The sequence below is a fragment of the Triticum urartu genome, chromosome 3A (genome assembly GCF_056163025.1).
Source record: "Triticum urartu cultivar PI428250 chromosome 3A, HENAU_Tu73, whole genome shotgun sequence".
Classification (NCBI taxonomy): Eukaryota; Viridiplantae; Streptophyta; class Magnoliopsida; order Poales; family Poaceae; genus Triticum; species Triticum urartu.
Genome location: NC_141875.1, coordinates 134,181,149 through 134,197,916, shown reverse-complemented (window position 1 = coordinate 134,197,916; position 16,768 = coordinate 134,181,149). Strand labels below are relative to the sequence as shown.

The window sequence follows — 16,768 nt, the reverse complement described above, 5'->3', positions numbered from 1 at the left end:
TAATGATAATACTATAAAAATGTCAAAGTACAACAGAAGGGAATTTGGATAGAACGATGTACTAGTAAAGAACGTTGTATCAGTACAAGTAGTAACTAATGATTTTTTTTCATAAAGGAGTAGTAACTAATGATGATACTATAAAAAATGTGGAGGTACAAGAGAAGGGAATTTGGATAAAACATGTAGTAGTAAAGAACGTTGTATCAGTACAAGTAGTAACTAATGATAATGTTATAAAAATGTGGAGGTACGAGAGAAGGGAATTTGGACAAAACTATGGTAGTAAGATACATACATGGATGAATAGCTGGACAGATATGGAGCGATCTGGGTTGGAACGTAAAGTGAGGTGCATCTCTTTATCAACTAAGGTGCGGTGGTACACATATAGAACTGTGTCCAAGAGTTACCAGTGAAATATGTTTTTGCTTGATTACTGGCGACATCCACAACAAAAGTGAACCCTTCTTTTGTCTCAAGCAAAGCTGCAACATATATTGCAATGCCCACGAGTTTAAGGTAATCATTTCTTGCAAAGCAGGGGATGTCAAAATGGAAGTAAATAAAGAAGTGTTCTTACAGAGAACTATGAACTGGATATTCTTACAAAAAGAAAATTGTATGTTGGTGAGATTATTTTCTGTAAAGACTATATTTCGTATGACGATGTGTAGGCTTAATATTGAAATGTAAGAATTGTGATGTTACAAAAACGTGAAAATTACAGATAGGTAGACATGAATATGAAATTGGTATCCAAACAGAACTGATGTATCCTTGCATACTGATCCAACAGTATGCAAAATGTCGGTACGAGTTCTAGGTTGGACTAATAGGAATTTTTTTGAAAACATGATGAAATAATCACATGCAATTGAATGAATGTTGGATCTACATCTTGTTTAGTCAATAAAGGAGCACGTAGTTATGGAAAAAGCTATAATGAACTAACAAGCAAATCAGACATCTGATGAACAAGATTGGAATAAGTATTGGAAACTTATCGTTCTTTCTTTACAGTTTGGTGTAAAAAGGAGGGAGAAGCAGTTGTTCTTCGAAACGTTGTCCTCATCGCACAAGCATCTGAAGTCGTAACAAATTGGGCACTAGAATAGTACCAACAGAGAGTTTAGTACAAAAAAAGTAGTCGGACCTGATTTGGACGAGATTAAGAAGGATACATAGTGACTTACATCCATTTCATGAACTGCATTTAGGTCCATTGGGATTTTCTTTTGTATCGTGAGTTGCAAGGGGAATGTAGATGACCACCGGTAGTATCTGTAGTCCTTGTTGACGATTATGGTCGTCGACTTCCGACAAGTGGTGGAAGCAATGTATGGTAGGAGTCTAAAGAGAGTAGATCTACACGACGACAGTTGAAAGGAACAAGACGAGGGAGAAAGAGGAGCGATAGAGAATTTGATGCGTCTGCGGAGTGCACACCACAAAAATAAATGTTAGGTAACTCGGCGACACAACTTGTTAGGTGCGCACAGTAATAAATCATATAAATTTGAGCAGCAGAATGTGCACAAGTTCGTACGTTCAAAACTGAAGCTACTGAGTAAGTTTGCTAAAAAGAAAGTCATTCGTAGAACAAGAACCAAAATGTTAGGACTGAAATTGAAATGAAATCATACAAAAAGCTGTTGAAGAACGAAATCGAAATGGTATCTGGTAGGGGCAAATTCATAAGGAAGGCATTGACGTCTTTCAACAAAATAATATTTCACAGTACAAGCATGCAAGTGTTGAAGAATAGAAGGATGAATATTTGACAGAAGAGAAAATCAAATATTGAAAAAAAAGGTGTAGCAATTTTTGATGGGAAGGACGATGGCATGAATTTGCGAGTGCTGGAGAATAGATGGATGAATATTTGAGGGAAAAGAAAATCAAAAGTTGCAAAAAAAAGTGTAGCAATTTTTCATGGGAGGAACGGCGGCATGAATTTGCGAAGGCGCGGGACCGGACGAACTGATGAGTCCACACCATGTAAAGGAAAGTAATTGTAGAGAAGGAAAACAAATATAGAAAGGAGAGGAGGAAACAGTACCGGAACCGAAGAGCGGAACATGACAAGAACGAAAGAAGAAGTTGAACAGTGTAGGGAACTCGTTGAACAGTTTGTGTAACAGAACGTGATGTGGCATACGCATAGGTAGAAAAGACATATAAGAATAGCCCACAGAAATATTAATTTAAAATAAGCACGTATAATGTCTCGTATTCAGAGGGTTAAGAATTTTCATCCATTTTCAACCAATTTTGGTGAGAACATATGTTTGGATCACATCGTAGATCAACGACTGCGAACATTTCCGTAGGTGCGTGCCCCTGCGAATTTACGTTTGCTAAAGATGCAAAGCGATACTTTTGTTCATATTTTACACCATATCCATATGGAAGTAGCCTGACAATTCCTATGAAAGAGATGAGTGGAATCAGATTCTCCTCCTTCTATCCCTAGAACTAAACGCAGGAACAGAACCAACCCATGCCATTTTCTATCTTCAACCAAACACAAGAACGGAACCGACCGATTCCTCGGAAATGGAACCATGACATTCCATGAATTTTGGTCCTCAAACCAAATACACCCTTAAGGCATATTTTACGGTTTTGAAGCTACAGGGTGTGCTGCAAGATTTATTTAGAAAGTGAGGGGAACTGGGCCTCACGGTGTAATTTGGGGGGGGGGGGGGGTTGATCTGGAAGTAGATGTTCGCACATGAACACGTCACTGTGTATTCTCAATGCCGGGGATGATGCACTGCAGCTCACGTTGAAGGAGACCTAACGAGAAGCACGGTATGCAAGCAATCCAACGGGCGCTTTTGTAGACCCGAAACCTCACACGCCCAAGAGAGGCCCAGTCAGGGCGCGCGGCAAATATAGGCTGCCCTAGGTCGACCTGATCGCCCCTAGGACCTCGAGGTTCACCGTCTGCAACAAGATGAACGAATGAAGAACGAGGAAGAAGAAGAATAAGGGAGAAGGTAAAAGGTAAAAAAGGCATAGATCGATTTGTCGATTGTGTGTTGCTCAATCGGTCGTCACCTCTCATCTATTTATGAGGCGGATGGACTTCCCGTACAAGGAAATGACTGAAAATTTCATCCAAAACATAAAAAACCCTAATCTAACTCGGACAGGAATCTTTGGCAATTTTTCGGATCCATTCTGAGCCTCCGAGTGGTTTGTCCGGTCTCACCGAGTGAACATGGCCAACCTTAAGAGTAACTCTAGCAGACCCCGCAAAAGCCCCCGACCCGCAAAATAACCGCAAAATGCGGGTGGGGGCTGGAAAGCCTGCCCGACCAGACCCCGCATCCCGCCCCGGCCCGCAAAAAAATTTAGGAGGCGCGGCAAATTTCCGGCCCCAACCCGGGAAAACGCGGGTTTCCCCCTCGCGGCTGCGGTGCCCTGCATCATAGAGAAGCAGTTGGCGGGAGGGACATTTCAGCCCGCGCTCTTTTCCCCCTTCCTTCCGCCGCCGCCCGCCCGCCGCCGACGATTCCGGCCATATCTACGGGCGGAATCGCTCCGCGGGGCCACCCCACACCCTCCCGTGCCGAGCCGCTGCACCGCCCCTCCGGATCCGGCGAGAAGAGCCGCCCCCCAGTCGCCGCCGCCGCTGGGACCGACCACCGTCGAGCGCACCACCCTCGTCGCCGCCCGGGATCACTCGCCACCGGTTAGTCCCCTTTTTTATGATTTTCGTAAGCTGTGTAGTAGATTGACGTGCCGGCGTGCGTGTAGATGGAGTTGACCCCGTGCGAGAAGTTCCTGCTATCCGATTCGTCCGATTCGGACGACTTGGATGTGGAGACCATGCTTGCGACCTTTCGGAAGCAAACATTGGTCATGGCGCTTGCCGTGAAGGAGCATGAAGACGAGTACCGAAAGAGGAGGCGAGGATCTACTGTCGGGCGTCTGTGCATTCCGCGGAATCGCCATCTTGGAAACAAGATGTTGATGCAAGATTATTTTCCGGAGAATCCTACATATCCTGCACACCTCTTCCGCAGAAGGTACCGAATGCGCCGATCCCTTTTTGTGAAAATTGTTGAAGCTTGCGAGGCAAATTGCTGGTATTTCACTTAGAGAAGGAATGCCACGGGCTTAAAGGGATTTAGTGCATATCAAAAAATCTCCGCAGCTATGCGGGTGATTGCATATGGCGTCCCGGCTGACTATGCTGATGAGTATCTTCGCATTGGTGAAGATAGCACAATTGAGTTTGCGCGTAGATTTGCGAAAGTGATCGTTCGTGTCTTTGGTCCCGAGTATCTTCGGGCACCAAATGAAGATGGCACAAAGAAATTGATGGCAGCTAATGAGAGGAGAGGTTGGCCTGGGATGCTAGGTAGCATTGATTGTATGCATTCGAATTGGAAAAATTACCCCAAGGCTTGGCAAGGAATGTATTGTGGCAAGTCTCGTGATGCAACAATTGTGCTAGAGGCTGTAGCATCCGAGGATTTATGGATTTGGCATTGCTTTTTTGGTATGCCCGGCACACTCAATGATATCAATGTTTTGCAACGCTCTCATTTGTTTGCTAGGCTTGCTACCGGTGATGCTCCTTCTTGCGACTACATTATCAATGGGCATGAATACACAAAGCGGTACTATCTTGCAGATGATATATATCCTCCTTGGTGCACATTTGTCAAGAGCATCAAAGAACCCAAAACAAAAAAATAATGTGAATTTGCAAGGGTGCAAGAGGCACCCCGAAAAGACATTGAAAGATCATTCGATGTTTTGCAATCTAGGTTTGCTATTGTCCGAGGTCCTGCTCGTTTTTGGGATAAGAAAACCCTGAAGAACATCATGACTTGGCGTGTTATCCTGCACAATATGATATGACTTGGCGTGTTATCCTGCACAATATGATTCTTAAAGATGAGAGAGGAATGGACTTAGAATTCTTTCATAATAATGTGGGTAGCCGTGTCAAACCAGCTAGAGACCCAAACCGCATTAGAGCTTTTCTTCAGACATACAAGGAGATTGAAAATGCAGACACACACTTTCAACTTCAGGAAGATTTCATTGAGCACCATTGGCAAAGGGCTGGACAGTGACTAATTTTTGTATTCATTTGTATTTGTATTCATGACAAGTTTCGTATTGCATTATTTTAAGTTTGCTACGGTGATTTGAATAATTATTTGTAATACGGATGGTTATTGTTTTATGTTTGATTTGAATAATTCAGTTTGTTTTCGATTGTTGAATTATGTTGGATTTGAGATTTGCGGGCTGATGATTTGCGACGATGCAGCGGCGCAAAGAGCAGAACCCGCATAGCCGACCCGTAAAAAAGCATATTTCGCGAATATACTTTTTTACAGATCCGTTTGGAGGGTCTGCATCTGTGCCAGCCCGCGCCGGCCCGTAAAAGCTGTTTTGCGCGAACTGCATACACGTTTTGCGGGCCGGCATTTTGCGGGGTCTGCTAGAGTTGCTCTTATGTACTCTTCTGTGTCCCACTTAGAAATTCCTGAGTGGTTTCACTCGGTCTCATCGAGTGCATTGGGTGTCTCATGAAATTTTTTTTGACATCCATTTGGTCTCACCGAATCAAATCCACTTTGTCTGTCCAAAGAGATTGTGCAGCTTCTGTCCCTAACCTTATTTTGGCTCTACATGATGCATACAACCTCGGATTATGATGATTTTTATATCAAAATCGACTATTTCGACGAGACAAAGATTTTTTTGTGTAGCAACTATTTTCATTTGAGGCCATCTTAATTGTGTTTCTAGCCATGCCAAAATCTGATGTCAACATATGCTTCGTTGGATTTATCATATCTTTTACGGTCGAGCTCTATTTTGGACCACCTTCATATCCATCTTGATCTTCTCAAAGAAGGCTATCCAATGGTGACTTCCAACCATAATTTTGGTGTCATCTTGCTATACCATCAAGCTTCTCTTCACGATTGTGTCACTTTTGAGCATCAACACATGCCCCCTATTTTTTGGCAAAGCTAGCTTGCCAAAAACTAACTTTCACCGAGTCCGTTCTAAGGACTATACCAACACTTCATTGGCCATTTTGTATGCTTAGGATGATAAGTATATATCGGCCATTGCATTCTTAAACTTTCTTGATGCAAACTTTGGTGGAACTTCCTCAATTCCTTGCTTAGTTTTCATCCAAGCGCTTGAAAAGAACACCATCAACAATTCGACAATAAAATTTTCATATACAATTGTGCATCTCAAAGCCATCTGTATTGTCCACCCTTTTGCTAGTATCTTGGATATAATTAACAATGAACTTTCCTCAATCCCTAATTTCGCTTGCCAAAAAATTCATTAGTGGCCGAAGCAGTGGGATCCAGTTCGGCCTTACCTTTGTCGGTGACACTAACCATCGGCTATTGATACATATGCAATACACCATTATCAATATGGTAGCCGGATGCTTGTTGTGCTAACTCATTTGCTCGCCAATTGTCATGTCTAGACATATGAGCCATATTAAAGCATCCCAAGGTGAATATTACATCTAGGCATTCCTCAAGATAAATTATAACGAATCACCGGAAGCCTCAATATGTGTAGCACCTATAACAACCAAAAGCCCCAAACCGAATAATATGCATATTCGGCTTTGATTATTTATGCAAAAATATTTTGAGCGGCATGAGGATTCACAAAATAGAACCACAAGGAGATATATATAAATAACACCGACACCTTGACCATTGGTATGAATTGAACCATCAAAATATAATCTCCATGGTACTAGAGAGACCATGTGAATATAAATATTATGCATGACCTCTGTCCAATGCTCAGCAATAAAACTAACAATGATTTGGCTTTTCATATATAATAAATTAATGAGCCAAATCATATCCAGCCAAAGCATAAGCGCACTCACCAGTTCTACAACTATGAATTGGTCTATGCAACATATATTGAATGGATCAATTATAATGTCTCAACTCCACGTAAGCAATATTGATATAAGCATATTTTTAAATGAATGCATACCTTGTCTCGGTCTCTAATTAAACTAAGTACGATGTTAGAATACCACACCTGTCATGCTTAGATATATTCTTTGGGCGATAGATAAATATCGGCCATTACCACAAGGTTCATGTAAACTTCATCCACCAAAGCATGTATATCCAAAATAAACAAATGAAATAACAAACCAAATATTTAGATCCTTTGAATCAGCAACAAAAAATGTAGCTAATCAAATGTATAGTGATTTGGTAATACCCTTTCATGACCTAGGAAATTGTATTGCATCCATGGATCAAAATAAGCCAATGGGGGATAACCAATCATACCTGGTGATGAATTACATGGCATATGCATCAATGACATGGTTGAAGAATATGGATGATGTGATAACCGAAGATTCTGGTGGTTAGATGTAAACCTTATGTTAGTTGTTCATAGTTTTCACTATTTTCCTGCCTTCGCTGCACTTCTTGCAATACAAGCTTGCACATTATTCTTGTTTAGAGTACTTCCTTTGGGAACCCATGGCATGTTCCTCTTTTCAAGTTCTTGTGCACTACGCTTTTGCAATTTCTTATTTTGCCAATACGATAAGCCGAGCGGGCACCTCGGATGTGATTCCATTTTGGACAAGGGTCTCTCTTTCTTGGCCTTATGCGCTCCCAACTTCTTTTCTTCAGGTTTGGCATTTTGGATTTTGAACAATTGATTGCGTCATCTCATTGCTTTTAGTAGCCAATGTCAACACCTTAATTGTTTATTTGCCATTTGAAATCAAATCCGAAGTGGCACACTTACGACAATCTTCTTTGATGCGATATAATTGTTTGACCGGCTCTTTCTTCTCTCTTGAGCTCCGGACCGATTTCTTATGATTGAAATGGTCTTTGACATGTGATTGTTCATCAAATGTTGATCTTCTTGGAGCTAGATATCGGTTGTGAGACGGTCGAAAATAAGATGTAGAATGTGCCCTCGTATCATACTTGTCCCATGATGGATATAACAAATAAATTACCCCTCTTCATTGGTCTCTCAAGATTTGTTATATGGATTTTTCTAATGGATGCACTGACAGCAAAGTTATGGCCAAATATGAGAATAGGCAAATTATTTCCTAGACATACCTCTTCAAATATATTGGGAGAGCATAATGGTGGTGTGACTTGAACAATATCTTGCTTTGCCTTTGGATGACTCCCCAACACCTTGCAGTCCTCTTTTTCTTGATTCTGTGCATCACTACTTCGAAGATCTTTGTCAATCAAACTTTGTTCAGCTACTTGCTCTCGTCCTTTAGGCTCATCAATTTCTATGGGACGAAACTCATAGGGCAGGAAGTAGGTTCACTTTAGAAAAATCAAACACGGTTGTTTTGCCATACTTGCCATGCTCTTTCATAATGATACTTGCCTTTTTGGATATGATGGATTCAAAACACACACTAGTTGATTCAGCCATTTCAATTGTACACTTTCACTCTTCAAATCGTCATTCTTTTTTGCTTTTACCAATTGGCAAGACTTCTTTTCTTTGAGCCAATTCTTTTTCTATTTGTTCTTGACGGCGAGAGGCAAAATAAGTTTAAAGTTTTTTCTTAATTTCAGCCACTCCGAATATGATTGCCCCCAATCAAAACGGTGAGTTAGCGCCTCTGCCACTTTAGTAGTCATCTTCTCCTTTGGCCTAAGCAGCCCGAGCTCCTTGACAATGCGAAGAGAAGCTCAGTGAGCCACTGTGGCCTTGGACGCGATCGCAGCCTGGCGCGCGTTGTGGCGACGGGGACCGAGGCAGCACACGACTTGGGCAGGACTGTGGGGTGTTGGGGAGGCGCGTTGGCGAAGACTAGAGTCGGGATGTCTCGAAAGAGGCGGCGGGGCTAGATGCTCTCCTCGTCGCTGACGGTTTCTAGCTGGCAGACCTGGCGGGTGACCGCGCCTAGTTGGACCTCCATGGTGCATGCGGGTGGTGGGGCTTGGCGGTGGAAATTGACTGGGCTCGCCCGTGGGCCAGAGAGCATGGGGCCAAACACATCCAGCTGGTCTTCGGGACCCACACTTTCCTTCTGCTCACTGTTGATGAAGTCCAGCGGGGCTGCGACCGCAGCGTTAGCCGCTGCCTGCAGCTCGTTGGCCATGCAGTCTACCACGGCCTAGGTTGCCAATGGCTTCTTGGCGGCGGCGAAGAACGCCTCCACCGAATCGCCACGGGGATCTGAGTTGTCTTATGTGGCCGCCTGTGGTAGCGCTACAAGGGGGGCGGTAGAGTTTGCTGACTTGACGGCTCACCATCCAGAGCATTTATTCATTATCTTCAACCAGCCGGCGGACCACGTCAACGCTGCCAGGCGCAGGTCCATTCCGGGTCGATGGCGCCGTCTTCAACATTGCTTCGTGGCATGAGCATGACCATGCGGGCTTCGGCAACTTCAACCTCCACGCCAGGGTCGTCATCGAGAAGGTGCAGATGCAGTACTGGTCCCTGAAAGGCGTGGTCTCCTTCGCGACAAGGTGCACGTGGACTTTCTCGACAGAACGCTCGAGCGTGGCGACACCAAGACTTTTGTCTGCTGGCTCTGGGCATGGGATGTCGCCCACATTCCCACCAAGCACATGCTATGGGTGCTGCCGCGCGGCGCTGGAAGGTGAAGGAGATGCAGGGCTTCTTGGCACCCAACCGCCGGGTGGCGCCGCCGCCCGGAGCAACGCGGTACGGCATGCTCATCCATGTGGATCGAGTCGAAGTTTGGTCCCTTCCTTCACGGACTTTCTGCTGACTTCGTCAATTGCTTTTTATCGCTTAATAGAAGGGAAATTTTCTCAGAGACTTTTTGTTCTGTGATGTATTTAAGGCTCTGTTGATCAGTTTAGCAACCCTAGTTTAAGTACTAGCATCCCACCCCAACGTTCTTGTACTTCAAAATACTCTCCCCCGCTTGCTGCTCGCCTCAGCCAGACATGGCTTCATCGCACTCGGGGCAGAGCGGCTTGCCGTCTTCCAACTCCGACGAGGGCGATGCGCCATCCCCCCACGTGATCCCTGGCACGTGGACGATGGAGGTTTATACAATCTGGAGCCATCTGTGTTGCAGAGGGCTTGCTTTGGGGGTACTTCTCCACTTTTGAGCTTTGTTTCCTGGTGTGTTCCTCTCATGTCTTAATCCATGTATTGCATTTCCAGGGCCCCCAAGCAATAATTTCCGGCCCCATCCACCCGTCAAAATTTATTTCCCCAAAATAACCTCCACCAACTTCCCCATACCCTCGCGTTAACCAGCCAATCGTTGCTCCTCCTACTTTGCCTCAACAGAGAAAAGACCAGTCTTGTTCCTCCGCCTCCCTCTCTTCCGGTAACCAGATATCACCGGCGTGAGGCACGAGCCTGATTGAACATGTCCGCCTCACGCGCCCTCCTCTCGAGCCCGCACGGGGTTGCGAGCCGGACCTTCACGAGAGCGGCGCCGGCCCGCCTCGCCGCGCCCTCGATCCCGTTCGCGCGCTCCGGCGCTCTCCGCGCCCGGACCACGATCCTGTCGTCGCCGGCGGCCACTGTGCCGGTGACCTCTGCTGAGCCGAAGCGCCGGATCTCGCGCTCCGTGTCGGACTCGGCGCCGCTGGCGAAGCCTGCGGTCCTGGTGGCGGAGAAGCTGGGCGAGGCCGGGCTGGAGGTGCTGCGTCAGTTCGCGGACGTGGAGTACGCGTACGGCATGTCCCCCGCCGAGCTCCTGGCCAAGGTGGCGCAGTTCGACGCGCTCATCGTGCGGAGCGGCACCAAGGTGACGAGGGAGGTGCTGGAGGCGGGGCGCGGGCGGCTGCGGGTGGTCGGCCGGGCCGGCGTCGGGATAGACAACGTGGACCTGCAGGCGGCGACGGAGGCGGGGTGCCTCGTCGTGAACGCCCCCACGGCCAACACCGTCGCCGCGGCGGAGCATGGCATCGCGCTGCTCGCCTGCATGGCCCGCAACGTCTCGCAGGCGGACGCCGCGCTCAAGGCCGGTGAGTGACCGATCGCTTCATTTGTGATGGTGTTTAGTTACGTCCGTTTTAGTTGCCATTGTTCCAGATTTTAGCACTATTTTTGACATCGACGTCCGATTCTGAAGGAGGGCGGCAGATTAACACCACAAATAATCTTTGGCGCTCACTCCTCCTCAGAATAGGAACACGTGATTAAATTTCCAATTTGGTGGTGTCACTTTAGTGGTGTTGGGTGCGAGAGAAAGGTAAATTTAGACTTTACATGGACATATTGTGTCTAAGACGGACACCTTTCAATACTTAGGATCAATGCTAGTAGTAGAAAGCAACGGTTGTCGTATCAAAGAGGGTAATAGCCGGCGAACCAAAGCGGAGGTGGATGAAGCGGCATGCTACAAAAAAGTAACCACTAAAGCTCAAAAGTAAATTCTGCATGACGGCGATTGAATCTCTCCGTTGGAGCCTATGTTAAATTATTGCGTCCTATGAACACCGCCACGTCGCTAGGACCCGCATTTTTCTAGGCTGGCACCACCAAAGAAGCCGTCGTGACCACAGGCTTGCGTACGTGTCTTGATCCATGAAATAATTGTCCCTTGCTACCTTCTCTCCTTTTCTGTCAGCTCATACAATGGAAATTAGATTTGCTGTTTTCTGATATAAGGGTAGTCATCAGTCAAGTAAAAACCACACAAGCTAGTAGTACGTATGATCAATTGAGGTTTGCTCGTGTGCTTGCTTTGGGATTATAGTATTTTGCTCTTCGCTTTACTAGCCAGCAATGATTGAGCCGACGATATTCAGGATAGGTTTTCTTCGAAAAATCAGCCTTCGACTTGTGAACATAAAAAATGCCCCATTAGCAAGTTATAATATTTAATAAAATTACCATAGAACGACTGTTCTACGGTTTCAGCTCAAAAAAAGCAGATCAATTGTCAGGGTGACTCCACGAGAGCATTAATCTCTAGTTTGATTTCCTTTTAATCACTTTGTAATAGCTGTATGCACTCAAATCCAAAAATAAACAAATGTACCTCCCTCTTTGTGTTGAAAACGGAGGAAAAGTACACACGCATGACCCCCATAACCCAACTGTATCAGTATGATGAACCGTTACAACGGAAAATGAACAATGTATTTGGTAAGAGCCTTCAGATGACATTTTGGTTGTGATATCGACGAGCTGCTTGCCGTGGGTGATTGATTGAGTACAGTATATTGCATCTTTTGTGTGTCTCTGAAGTCTGTTTGAAGATCATGACAGCTTACCAGTGTAGCCAAAAGGGGTGCATCAAAGCTGTGGGTGAGGAGTCTTTGCTTTCTGGGATTAGTTCAGATAGTAGGAAGTTATGCTTTCAACATCTTTGCGAATCTAAGTGTAATCACACACTGAAGCGTACTAAAGTGAATATGTATGAAAACTATTGAATGTCATGGTTGCTACTTAGTAGTACTACTAAATAGCAGCAACGGAAGTGGAATATAATTTTAGATTCTCTGGTCCACTTTCGTTGGGCTTTACCTTTCTCGTGATAAGCGGTTGCAAATTCAGCAGGATGATGCCTTTTTCGTACTGAGGAATCTGTGCAAAACTATTTTGGCAATATGAAACTAATAAAATTTGATGGGTCCCAAGCATGATACCTCAGCTTAGTGGGGAATATGATCCCTGTTCAACTTTAGCATTTTCATCTGCTATGTGGCAAAAATTTAGTGCTACATGTAGAGGCAAAATCGGTCTCTGATATTTTGGAACTTGTTGCTTTCTGGCACTTATGAAGCCAAACAAAATTATGCGTTGTCAAGGAGGAAATTCGATGGATGTAGGCTGCCTTTGTTTTGCCTGCAAAAGTTGCTATATGATCCTATCTAACTATCTAGTAGGTATTTTCAGTTTTTTACCATGAAGTTTTAACGATGAATTCACCTCGCCGTTTAACAACTGGGTCCCCCAAGGGAGGGTGTAACAGAGTGTGGGGAAATCCTGTTGCTAACATTCAAGTGGGCATGAAACTTCAACCCTATACTTTTTCTATTCCTACATTTTCAAAATCCTACGAATCAAAGAGGCCCTTGGCAGTGTTTCCAATCTAGATATGTCAAATTGATTATGCTCCTATCTTGCATGTTTACATTGTCGCATAAACTTAACACTTAAATACTTCCTTCGTGGAATTACTTGTCGCTCAAACGGATGTATCTAGACATATTGTAGTGCTAGATTATCTGTTTGAGCGACGAGTAATTCGGGATGGAGGGAGTAACTTTTAATCACAGAATACAAAAGCAAAAAAATTCCACAGGTGATGCGAGTGAACTCGTTCATTCTTACTAATAAAAGTATTGAACTGATTTCCCACAGGCAAATGGCAAAGAGCCAAGTACGTTGGAGTTTCCCTAGTTGGAAAGACTCTTGCCATCATGGGCTTTGGAAAGGTTGGCTCAGAGGTGGCAAGGCGAGCGAAAGGGCTAGGGATGCATGTGATTGCCCATGACCCCTATGCCCCGGCCGATAAGGCCCGTGCCATTGGAGCAGAGCTGGTGTCCTTTGAGGAGGCCATCGCCAAGGCAGACTTCATCTCCCTCCACATGCCGCTCACCCCGGCGACATCCAAGGTCTTCAACGACGAATCCTTCGGGAAGATGAAGACCGGCGTGCGGATCGTCAATGTGGCCAGGGGCGGAGTGATCGATGAGGATGCTCTGGTCAGGGCACTGGACTCCGGCAAAGTTGCTCAGGTGATTCGAAGCTTCCTCTTCTCAGCTTTCTTCTGGCTCGCCGGTGTGGAGATTTCTCTGAAAGGTGGAGGTTTTGTTTGCCAATCTGGATCAGGCAGCTCTTGATGTTTTCACTGTGGAGCCCCCGGCGAAGGACAGCAAGCTGGTTCTTCATGAGAATGTCACTGTCACGCCCCATCTTGGAGCAAGCACAGTGGAGGCGCAGGTCGGCGTCTTGGCTACGATAAATGTTTCAGTGGATGTAATCAAACCACTTGCCGCTCTTTTTGAGGTACCAACGCACTTGAACTTGCCGCATTGCAGGAAGGCGTCGCCATCGAAATTGCTGAAGCCGTCGGCGGCGCACTGAGAGGTGAGCTCGCAGCGACCGCCGTGAATGCTCCCATGGTCCCAGCAGAGGTACGCACGAAGCTTCTTGAGAAGTTGAGATGTCGGTGATAGACTGTGATTATGCGGCAAATCTTTCTTCTGAATCTGTTTCTTCCTTTTACAGGTCATGTCAGAGCTAGCTCCGTATGTTTCCTTGGCGGAGAAGCTGGGGAGGCTGGCAGTGCAGCTCGTCGCCGGGGAGAGCGGCATCAAGGGCGTCAAGGTGGTGTACACCTCAGCCAGGGACCCCGACGACCTCGACACGAGGCTCCTCCGGGCGATGGTCACCAAGGGCATCGTGGAGCCCGTGTCCAGCACCTTCGTCAACCTCGTGAACGCGGACTACACGGCGAAGCAGCGCGGCCTGCGCATCGCCGAGGAGCGGGTCTCCCACGACAACGCCGCCGCCGAGGCGCCGCTGGAGTCCATCCAGGTGCGCCTTTCGCACGTGCAGTCCAGGTTCGCCGGGGCGATCAGCGACGGCGGGGACATCGTCGTGGTCGGCAGGGTCAAGTACGGCGTGCCCCACCTGACCGTCGTCGGGCCCTACGAGGTCGACGTCAGTCTGGAGGGGAACCTGATCCTGTGCCGGCAGGTCGACCAGCCCGGGATGATCGGCAAGGTCGGGAACATCCTCGGGGAGAGGAACGTGAACGTCAGCTTCATGAGCGTCGGCCGCACTTCCCGTGGCAAGCAGGCGATCATGGCCATCGGCGTGGACGAGGAGCCGGACAAGAAGACGCTCGAGAAGATTGGGGCCATCCCGGCCGTCGAGGAGTTTGTGTTCCTCGAGCTATGATGGACGGGGGGCGCTCACTCCACTCCTCGCTAGAATAAGTGGCATCGCAGCAACATCATATTGGTTTGATGCCACGCGGAGTGGGGTGAAGTGATCCTTCCACGGCGCCTTGGTTTGGCCTCCGTTTGAATAAGAACGATGTGTGTGTATGGTATATGCTGTGTGTGTCAACCTGTGTGCCTAGCGCTTGTTTATGGAGAGTCGTATCATAGTATTATATTGTTTGGCTAGATATAATTGTTTGTGTGTTGCAAACTTGCAATACAGACACAAATATTTTGTATGTAATGGTGATGATTTACATGTCATTTTATTTCTATTTTTATTTACTTATAAAGACAATAGGATGCTATAAGCCTATAATAAAGTTGGAGAAAAACAAAGTTACGAATACGAACTTAAGAGGAAGGGAGAGATTTGCGCTGGTTGCCAACCGGTAAACCAGCAAGGGAGAATACACCCAACTGGGAAAACTCCAGGGTAATGATAACCGGTGAACATCACCTGGGAAAAGGATAGCAAGCGAACTTTTTTGTGCACCTTTAATTCGTAAGAGCATCTACAATCGGGCGCACAAATCGGCCTCATACGTTCGGGCAGGCTGCCCGGTTACTGTTTGGTCACGATTTTTCAACCTAGATGTCTCTCTCAAACAGGCCTCAAACGTCCGAGCTGACTGACACCTTATATCCAACCCAAATATGGGATGGATATGGGGCGTCTGAACATGTCCGCCATGTCGGATCCGACAGCCCGATCCCATCGTAAATTACACCAATTCCACCCCCTAGACCTGTCGGATCCATTTGCTATCTTCTTTCTTTTTCCTCCTCCACGTCGCTCGTCTCGCAGCTCCGCCGCCGCGCGCACTCCGCAGCGTTCCTAGCCTCTGCGCCGCCAGCTCTGGTAGAGCAATCCACTCTCCTGCTGTGGTGGAGGTGTTTAGACCTGAGTATCTCGAAGAACCAAATGTGCAGGACACGAAGAAGTTGTTGGCTATTGGAGAGGCAAGGGGGTTTCTAAGAATGTTCGGATCAATTGATTGCATGCATTGGTAAGGGAAAAACTGTCCTAAAGGTTTGCGGGGAATGTATCAAGATAACACCAGAGATGCCACCATCATACTAGAAGCGGTGGCATCACATGACTTATGGGTTTCGCGCGCTTTCTTTGGAATGTCGGGTTTTCACAACGACATCAACGTCCTTCAACGATCTCCGGTGTTCAGGAGGCTTTGCAATGGGAAATCACCGCCGTGCAACTACACCGTCAACGGTCGAGACTACAACATGTGATACTATGTTGCCGATGGTATCTAACCTCAGTGGGTGGTGTTTGTGAAGACCATATTCGAACCGCATGGCAATAAACAGAGCCACTTTGCAACAATGCGGAAAGCGGCTAGAAAGGATGTCGAGAGGGCATTTGGTGTGCTTCAATCTCGTTGGGGAATTGTGTAGAGCGCTGCAATGATGTGAGAATCAGAAACTTTGTGGTAGTTGATGACATATTGTGTTATTCTGCACAATATGATTGCCGAGGATGAGGGTGATGGTGTATCCCAAACCAATGATTTTGAAGCACCTGGAGAACAAGTTGAAATCCTGAAATATCAAGATGTGGCTCAGCTTATGAATTTTCAGCAGATGCATCAGAATCTTCAAGATCATCATATGTACACACAGCTACCCAATGATCTTGTGGAGCACATGTGGGCCCACAATGAAAACCAAGGAGCTAATGCTTTAGTTGTGCACTTAGAATAAATTTTATGTAAACACTATCTATGCTCAGTACCAACATTTGTTATTTATGTACGACATTGACTTTTATGATCGACGTGCATGGATTTGCATGGATTTGAGAGTCCAGA

At 46.2% G+C, this 16,768-nt stretch overlaps 1 protein-coding gene across 1 annotated transcript; it reads left to right on the top strand.

The window, feature by feature from the left end:
- Nucleotides 1-4,233: 4,233 nt before the first annotated feature.
- On the top strand, nt 4,234-15,220 carry LOC125530359 (D-3-phosphoglycerate dehydrogenase 2, chloroplastic-like). Its single transcript, XM_048694764.2, has 5 exons — nt 4,234-11,003; nt 13,351-13,727; nt 13,822-13,932; nt 14,031-14,126; nt 14,221-15,220. Exons 1-5 carry the CDS (start codon nt 10,400-10,402, stop codon nt 14,893-14,895), a joined length of 1,863 nt encoding a protein of 620 aa, XP_048550721.2. The 5' UTR covers nt 4,234-10,399; the 3' UTR covers nt 14,896-15,220.
- The last annotated feature ends 1,548 nt before the right edge of the window (nt 15,221-16,768 follow it).

Bases quoted from the DNA above. Each gene is read 5' to 3' on its own strand.
- LOC125530359 (XM_048694764.2), top strand. From the start codon at position 10,400: ATGTCCGCCTCACGCGCCCTCCTCTCGAGCCCGCACGGGGTTGCGAGC. The intron at 11,004-13,350 runs GTGAGTGACCGA...GATTTCCCACAG, and splicing joins GGACGCCGCGCTCAAGGCCG to GCAAATGGCAAAGAGCCAAG. The intron at 14,127-14,220 runs GTACGCACGAAG...TTCCTTTTACAG, and splicing joins CTCCCATGGTCCCAGCAGAG to GTCATGTCAGAGCTAGCTCC.